Source organism: Nymphaea colorata, chromosome 5, assembly GCF_008831285.2.
Source record: "Nymphaea colorata isolate Beijing-Zhang1983 chromosome 5, ASM883128v2, whole genome shotgun sequence".
NCBI classification, from domain to species: Eukaryota; Viridiplantae; Streptophyta; class Magnoliopsida; order Nymphaeales; family Nymphaeaceae; genus Nymphaea; species Nymphaea colorata.
Genome location: NC_045142.1, coordinates 24,321,063 through 24,329,806, shown reverse-complemented (window position 1 = coordinate 24,329,806; position 8,744 = coordinate 24,321,063). Strand labels below are relative to the sequence as shown.

Sequence of the window (8,744 nt, the reverse complement as noted above, 5' to 3'; positions counted from 1 at the left end):
GATTTAATCGAACCAAGTTATTTTCTCTGAAAAGGGTTGATAAAGCCTTGGCTACTCTATTTTCTTTCGAGTTTTCTTCACAGATTTCGTCTCCCCCTCCAAAGCTGCTCTCTCTCTCTCTCTCTCTCTCTCTCAATCGAACCACCTCGAGGTCAAACAATCGACCTAACTAAATCTTGTAGGTGGCTGATCTAAGCAATTGCACATGAATCTCAGGGTTAGTTTACTGGTCGGTTGCTGGAGATTTGCCTGAAATTTGGTGGACAATATGCACAAGGTAGATTGCTAATTGTTGCTGCAGCCTAACCGAATCTTATACCGGAATCACCAATTGACGCTGCTGCCATGGCTCCACAGAGACCAAATGATCAAGAATCGTTACTGCTCGATATCTCGCTTTCCACCGGAATGTCGGAAGAAATGATCAGGAATCCGAAATACTTGTCCCGAAGGTAAAGTTCACATCGAAGCAAAGAAAGAATAATGTTGTATAGTGACAACACTCACAGACAGCAACCAAAGGTAATTCTACCTTTCCCCCTTAGCTTCAAAAACTAGGTGACAGTAATGTGTCAAAGAAAAGAGAAGACCCAAGGTAAAAGTACCATGACAGCTGGTGAGACTTTTGCCAAGCAAGTAAAGCAGAGATCAATTTCAAGGTTCACCAGCTGAAGACAAAGCAGTTCCAATCTCTATGTGGAATCATCTCTCCTATTTTTGAAGGAACAAGAACAGGAAAAAGTGCATTTAAGGCAACATGAGAAACCAGACTTGCAACCACAATTAACAGTGAGTAGCAACCGATTCAGAAGCTCATCCATTCAGCTAGCTTCTAGACGAGGACACAAAAGGATGATTTACTTGGAACTGTCAGCTCTCGGTCTCCATAGTCCTAACCTGTACTTGTGCGTGAACTTCAGAATCAACTTTCTCTGTAAGGTTTAATATCACAATTTTGTCAAAACAGCAAACTAGTACCTTATTTCAAATGAAGTAAAATCTTTTCAGAAACTTTAAAAAAAATTATAACATCTGGAGGGAATTATTGGAAAGTTTGAATCAATTCATTCTATCTGAGCTGTTAGAAGTGAGAAAAAAATGTAGCTGTTTTTTTTTTCTTACATATTGCCATTCAAATGAATATAAGCACAGAACACGTTGAAACACCAATAGCAACTGAAGCCTTAGCCTCCAATCTTCAGTTGATCCTATCATTCACGAAAGAGAATAGGAAGACTACTATAGTATGATAAAGTTCTCAATCTTACAGATATCATCTTAGTAGATCAGTACCACTTAACATAGACCTTTTTCCCGTTTAATTGAAGCAGTGTCGTAAGTATTATATTATCGTAGAATTCACGTTCAAAATTTAGAGTGTACAATCTATATATTATACCAAAAAAACAATTTGTGATGACTAATTGAATGGCATAAGTATACAATGTATGGTTCAGTTCATGGTTCACGCAGACAAGGTCCACACTTAGTAGAAAGTATGGCTTCATTTGAATATGGGAACCCTGAGTTCCTTTAATGCCAAAATTTCTGCAGGTGTATGCTCTATCAAATAGCAGACAACAAGAACACAATTCCTGGCATTCCACCTCTGACCAAGGAACCCCTGGAACAGAACACCATTCTTGGAACCGGTGTTCTGTCCAGCAAACAAACAGGTCATCACTTAAACATTCCAACTTTTTAAGTTTTTTTTTTCCCTCTTTCAATTTGACCTTTAAGACTGCTGTAGACTGTAGTAACTGAAACATTTTGGCTTCATTCAACTTTCAAGAGGTTAAATTTCATTAAACTAAATCCACATCTGCAATATAAGACAAGTGAAAATTATGAGCTAAGAGGCTCTATCTTAAACCTTCTCAGCAAGTTTCAAGAAAACATTCCCCTTTCTTCAAAAAACTGTGCTCCACAAGGCTCAACTTAGATTTCCGCATATGATAAGAATAAGGTTGGGTGCCTAGTGCAAGTAATTGTAAGTAGAAGATGCACTGAAGAACATCTCAATTAAAACCCCCTTCTTTCATAGGCCTAAAACCTCCTTTTTAGAAATTACTCATTAGAAAGGACTCATTAGCTCCAAGAAATCCAAAGAATTGCCAAAAAATGTAAAATGTCAACCATTTAACTTGAAGAAAAGTTAGAGAGTGAAAACAAAAGGCAAAGGGCTTGGAGAATGAAATGGAGTTGAATCATGGGGATAAAAGTCTTCTTACTCACAAACTTGATGAAATTGATGGGAGTGGCACAGATCGTGTCAACCACCATTATCAATAAGAAATTTGGATGTAAAAGAGCAAAGGGATGCATCTTGCTATCAGAAGGACAACAAACATCCTGCTCCCTAAGAAAAACGACAGGAACTATACACAAAAGAGATGGTCTACTAGACGTTAGATAACGAAGGAGAAGGCTTACCAAACCTGGCCAGTAAGCTAATTTCGTCCCATTAGAATGATATGAGGTACTCAACTAGCTGCTTTTTTTTTCTATTTTATGTCTTCAAGATTTGTGGTTAACTAGGCAGGTTTAGCAGTTGGGTGACTTTATATGTCACTGTGTGCAGAAAATTTGTGTTCATGCCTGGAACAAATTTTGCATTAACATAGTAGCCCCTTGGAGATAATGGTCTCTCATTGAGCAAACCTTCCACATAAAAATCTTGTTCTATAAAAAATAAGGCAACTATTAAGAAAAATAGTTTCTTTAAAGATAAGAGGACATACAAGTTAAATAAAAAAGAAAACCTTGACCCTGCAAAGCTAGGCCACAAAAATCATCAGCCATAAATAAGAAGACAGACATTTGACAAGGTACCTAAGTCATCAACAATACCATGATGGTAATACCTACATAATACTCTAATCTAAGAGGAATCAAAGATTGTCAATTGTGTTAGTTTTGAGTTGGCACATTCACTCAACTTTATGTCATTCTGAGTTCAAGCTTCTAGAAGCATAAGAAGCATGAACCAGTTAGAAGAGGAATAGCTAGCATAAGATCATCGTAAAGCTTATTACCCAAAAAAAGAAGAAAAGGCTCTGGCCCAAACATTCCACATCAGTGTTTGATGAATATGTAGCACATTGTAACAAGTGCATCAGGCATTAAAGGAGGCAAAAATTCCTACCACATTAACCTTGCAGGCAAGACATATAATAACAAAAGACTCACAGAAAGAAAACAGACATTCAAATGCTTGATCAATTTCCACTAACAACCAACAATGAAACAATTTAGCTTCGCTAACAGGAGCCACTTCACGAGTGAGAGGAGTTAAAAGGAAGAGCAGAACTACTAATACAGCAAAATTAACTTATCCAAGTTCAAAAGAAAAGAAGACCAAGCTACTCAACAAGAGGCTTCAGAGGTACGATAACTATTGATTGACGGTTTTTCTAGTTACTGATGTTAGGTTTGCCATAACGTTGTATAAAGTTGCTTCACCGAATATGAACAAGATGATCAATTATCTCCACCTTGTGTCCGCAAACATATTGAGGTAATCGTGGATCAATTGAGTGTTCTATGCACTTTTTCTTAAACCTACTAGGTGTATCAGCTACTGTCCCAACAGAGACAGGAATACCACAGAATCGAAACAAGGGGATGAAAAGGCTAAAGAGTAAATCATATAATTAGACTGCATCTTAAAGAAGAGAAAATAAGAAGGAATTTTCACGTACATGTTTGCAAGGGATACCAAGCTTCTTCAGCTTCAGGGTCCTAGTCACTAGAAGCTTCTGGAAGTCCCCAATTTCTGCCTCGATCTTGGGTATGTGAGTCTCCACCCCTTTCCCCACACCATTCAAGAACTCCGGAATCCCAACCTTCACTGAAATATACACGACCGGAAAATCCACTCAAACCGACAACACCAATCAAAATATCAAGCACTATCATCTCCACCACACCTTAATAACAGTTAAGGCAAAAACACTCAAATTAACAATGCCAACAAGAAAACCAAACGCTATCATACCAAACATTGCTTAACAATCGTTTAGGCCAAAAAACCACTCAAGTCAAACACCCACCGGAAAACCAGACACCAAAATGCGCAATACGTCTTAAAAATGATTTAAGCGAAAAGGCCAGTAAATCAATCGCACTCCCCGCAAAATATTGAACACCAATATCGCCAATAACCATTAAAAAATTACAAGGAACACAACCAACAAAGGCAAACAAGTTTTTTATAGAGATTCAAAACTGGAGAAAAGGGGAATGCCACATACCTACGTATTGATTGGAAGTGGAGAAACATCTCGAGAATCCACTGATGAAATATGATGAAAGTGCTCCTCCTCTGCAAGGGATAAGGCGATTTAGGATAGAAGAAGCCGTCGCCATGACTCCTCCTTCAGGATTCACCGACCATTACTCCCGACGCCCTTTCTGTTATCGAAGGCTCCCTGGCTCACTCTTCCAGTACGCCGGCAGGAGCCCTTTCTTCTGGGGTCATAGATCATAGAGCATTGTTTCGATGCGAACGGGTCGGGTTATAAGTTGATACCAAACCGCATCGAATTCGATAAAATTCAGATTTGGTTATAAAAAAGCGGTTCATTTAATATTCGGGAATAACTTGTAGGGCCTCCCCTTTAATTGTTCATATACTAGGCTGAGCATGGCTTGGGAAATTTTCGTATCAAGTTTAAACTAATTTTTTTATAAGTTTTTGAATATAAAAAGATCTTTTACATGAACAACAAAACCACGTTTAAGTATTTCTTTCATCTAACCCAAAGCTCAAGCTTCTTTTTGTTATTTCCTTCATAAACTTGAGCGTCCTTTTGTAAATTTTCAATATAAAAACCTCAAAAAGCTTTACCTTAGTGGATTTCGAAAGCACAAGTGGAGTGCCTTTTCTCATGTGAAATTTGATACAATCTGGTAGCTGCTAAATGGACCTAGGTGCAGACCCGCTTTTGCCATTCTTTATTGTATTAGATCCGGTTCCAACTTAAGCCTCTCTTTTGGATCTGACTCCCTAGTTGGAGAGCTCCCTCATTCAGCATAGAGATCCTAAGTATTTGTTCAGAAATGGATCATATTTAGATTTGATATAGTCATTATACATCCAACTAGGAGTCCTTAATATCTCCCAGAGCAAATCAAGATTCCCATCTACAGGGGATTAAATTTGGAATCCACTAAAGATCGGACCCAATTACATATAACTGGTAGGTCTCACACTAATCAGATCTGAATTTAATTTTAGAAAACAGAGTCCGAATCAGAATCTGATTACATAGAACCCAACTAAGCCGAATTTCATGAAGGCAAGATTGAAGCATGATTAATCTTCTGAATGGTTTATACTCCTACCCATCTCCATAGTCTTCCACTGCAGCCCACTGAAGCTTTCTCCTTCACCATCTTCTAAGTGGATCATCATCTTCATCTCCATCTTCCCAACAGCTTCATCCCGATCGAGAAGGAGACGTACGCGTCGATGCAAGCATACTCAATCTGCTCATCACTGAGGTACATCGCCGACCAGTTGCTCAAGGTGATCGTCTTCGGCTTGAGCATATCAATCCCGAGAATCTCCCGGGCGAGTCCCTTCAGCCCCTGCTTCCTGAGCTCCTTTCTGTGCAGCCTACTGGCTGCCAATTCAGCCAAGTCATACCGGCGGCCGCCGACTCTGATGCCGTGATCATAGACCAGCTTCCGGGCATCGCCGTCGATCCCAACGCCGACAAAATTGATGGTAGGATCCAAAAGAAAGCTGAGGAGGCCACAATGGCGATTGGTGGTGTAGAGAAGCTGGACTGTGAGGCACTTAGAGCCGACACAGAGCTGGATGAGTCCAACCTTGTTGGTGCGGCCCTTGGTGAAGCTAGGCCTCCACTCGCAGTCGAGGCCCACAACAAGGCCTTTCCGGTAAGTCCTCGCCGTGACATCCCCGACCCACCGGTCGACGACGAGGGGATCGCTGGTTACAGTGGTGTAGATGGACCTGCCACCAACTGTGATCCAGTATGTGGCAGTGAGTGAAGAAGAAGAAGAAGAAGGGTTATAGTAATTGGTGTTGGTGTTGTATTGGGTAGCCATGTTGGGGTTGTTGGAGGAGGACGGGAATTGGCGTGTGTGGTGGTAGTGAGGCTGTTGCTTTGAGTAGTTGTCTCTTCTCTTCATCTTTGACACCTTCTTCTTCTTCTTCTTCTTCTTTTTCTGCTACTGCTGCTGGAAACGAGGGGATGAAAATTAAAGGTTGCAGAAGATATAAATGCGTAAACCTCAATATAAATTGATGTCAAAGTAGAATACTTGCTAGGTAAGGAAATCAAAAGAAACATTTGAAGGTGGAACCTATCTTTTCGTACATAACTTTAAAGTTACGTTCATGAGTTTGAAACTTCCTTTGCTGATTCCATGCCGTCTTACTTTTTATTTTGCCTCTCATGTGCTTCTTCATTTTCTAGAAATGTGGATGTTGTTTTCCACAGATCTAATTATAAAGATGATTATGGAGGCTTTAAACGTATAAGATCAGGAAAATTTTAAAGATTAACAGTGTTAGCTTTTTTGACTCTTAAATCTAATTTAAACATTCCCTTCCTACCAGTTTTCTTTAATTCATACATTTTAAGTATTTAACATCTATCTATATACATCAGTAAAGTTTTAGTGAAATGCAACCAGTTCGAGTCAGTTGCTGGTAAACGGCTAGTTACTTGTTTTAGTGACATTTTTACTCACTCCTTATGCTAAAAAAGGGGAAGAAAGGTTGTGTAAGTTAAAGCTCTCTTATATTTTATAAGAACGTTGGAGCCCAGAGGGCCTACAGTGGCCATGGCCTCCCTCAAATTTTTCAAAAAAGAAAAAAATCTACATGTAATTTTAAAACAATTATTTAGTCTATATAAAAGGTTTGAAAAATTATATTTCAGCCCTGTCAAAATTTGAGAACTAGAGTTCGTCCCCTTAATAAAAAAATTCGTAGTTTCACCCCTGGTTTCTTTCTCCACTTTTCCTTTTGTTTCAAGCTTTCTTCTCATTCTAATTGTCGAAAATTATACATGGTACGTTCGTGTAGTTTGATTTATTTACAGCGTTTGATTTATAAGTAAGTTTTTGTTTCATTTACTATGTTTGAAGGTTCTCCACCTAGTTCCGTTCAACTTGTGACTAAGTAGAATAATACCATTAACAATTACGGGCAGAAGCGGATGTCACCAACAAAGTTAAAAAAAACATGAAGCCCGTTTTGGAAATTATGGAAATTGCAGGCCTCTCGGAGCAAGCTAGCTTTTGGTTATCCATGGTATAGAAGGAGAACAAATTCTCATATGAAATAAGAACCAGCTTCTACCGTATACTTCAAAAAATGGCTTCACCAATTTGAATTTCTCCACATGTATCCCACACTTTTTACCAAATTCGGTTTACAAGTGAAAAAATCCTAACAAATAAATAAATTTTGAGGGCGACTTCGTAGTTATAGTCTAATAGTATGAACACACCTGCTCCAAAGGGCTCTCAGAGACGATGTTTGGCATTAGGTCCCAAAATTGGGATTAATTAGTGGAACACTTAAACAAGTGTCACATAACCCTACTCGAATATTGCTACTCTAGGTCTTCTTCTTTAGTATAGTATAGAGTATGTCCAGTAGTGGCGGAGCCACCTATAGGCTGGTGTAGGCAGTTGCCCGCACCATCGTTTAATATTTATTTTGTTATATATGCAAGTGTCCATTCAAGTATGAAAACCTGTGAATCAGTGTCTCTCCAAAAAATTTTTTAGCTCAGCAAGAGTGTGTGGTGTATTCACTATTTTGAAGATTTATGAAAAAAATGGACATTGTAGGCATTCTATTACACGTTACTTTTTTTTATTTCCCTTCTTATCTATATAGGAGGGGGCTTTCTGGTCCACCTTCTTCAAGTAAATATTACACTTGGAAGGCTTGGTTGTCAGAAGAAAAAAAAAACTTGTAACAGATAGGAAGGAAAGAAAAAGTTCAATGTTTTAAGCAAACGAAAAGCGTGTGGACCAGTGATCCAAGAGGCACCAGCTACTCAGTTTTGTCTCTCATGGACGTTTGGTAGTCGTCAAGCATATGCTTTCTTTCTCTTTCTCTCTCTCTCTCTCTCTCTATATATATATATATATATATATATATATATGTGTGTGTGGAATACGTAACAATTGCATGATTCTGCATGGTACCAAAGGGAAAGTTGGATCAGTTTCGTAGAGACGAAGACCTTGCGGATGTGATTGGCGATAATGAACCAATTGTCTCTTTTCGAAAATGAATTGTGCTTCCCCTGTTTGTGCCTTTTTCAGCTGTTCCTTTCTTAGCCACTAAGACAATGGAGGAGCAGCTGTACTGCAACTTCCTTCAATTAATTATCATTGTCTTCTACCCTCTTTGGAGTTTGGACCACCCTCTCTCTCTCTCTCTCTCTCTCTCTCTCTCTCTCTCTCTCTATATATATATATATATATATATATATATATATATATATATATATATATATAGGGCTTGCTGATCCTCAAATGGGAAAACACTTGACTTACAGGATCCAAAATGGATTGGCATAAACTGATCTTGCTTTTCAAACGTCTATCTTGATCGTGCCTAGTTCTTCACAGAATCACAATTCCACCATGTAAGAGCTTCCAATCATACTTTTGGGACTCACCCTTCTTGTGATAAATGATTCTTTTGTTCCAACATGACCGCATTCAATAAAAAAAAAAAGAGAGACTTT

The 8,744-nt window shown here is 38.7% G+C and overlaps 2 protein-coding genes across 2 annotated transcripts; both read right to left on the bottom strand.

Moving 5' to 3' along the window:
• Positions 1–512: 512 nt before the first annotated feature.
• Positions 513–4,476, bottom strand: LOC116254072 (uncharacterized). Its single transcript, XM_031629136.2, has 3 exons — positions 4,254–4,476; positions 3,702–3,850; positions 513–932 (listed from the first exon to the last, which is right to left on the bottom strand). The coding sequence occupies exons 1-3, from the start codon at positions 4,366–4,368 to the stop codon at positions 858–860; spliced, it is 339 nt and encodes a 112-aa protein (XP_031484996.1). The 5' UTR covers positions 4,369–4,476; the 3' UTR covers positions 513–857.
• A 642-nt stretch (positions 4,477–5,118) lies between these two features.
• On the bottom strand, positions 5,119–6,258 carry LOC116254651 (3'-5' exonuclease-like). Its single transcript, XM_031630180.2, has one exon. The coding sequence runs from the start codon at positions 6,157–6,159 to the stop codon at positions 5,419–5,421; it is 741 nt and encodes a 246-aa protein (XP_031486040.1). The 5' UTR covers positions 6,160–6,258; the 3' UTR covers positions 5,119–5,418.
• Positions 6,259–8,744: the final 2,486 nt, after the last annotated feature.

Bases quoted from the DNA above. Each gene is read 5' to 3' on its own strand.
- LOC116254651 (XM_031630180.2), bottom strand. From the start codon at position 6,159: ATGAAGAGAAGAGACAACTACTCAAAGCAACAGCCTCACTACCACCAC.
- LOC116254072 (XM_031629136.2), bottom strand. From the start codon at position 4,368: ATGGCGACGGCTTCTTCTATCCTAAATCGCCTTATCCCTTGCAGAGGA. The intron at 3,851-4,253 runs GTATGTGGCATT...TGTATATTTCAG, and splicing joins CACTTCCAATCAATACGTAG to TGAAGGTTGGGATTCCGGAG. The intron at 933-3,701 runs GTACGTGAAAAT...TAAACCTTACAG, and splicing joins TTGGTATCCCTTGCAAACAT to AGAAAGTTGATTCTGAAGTT.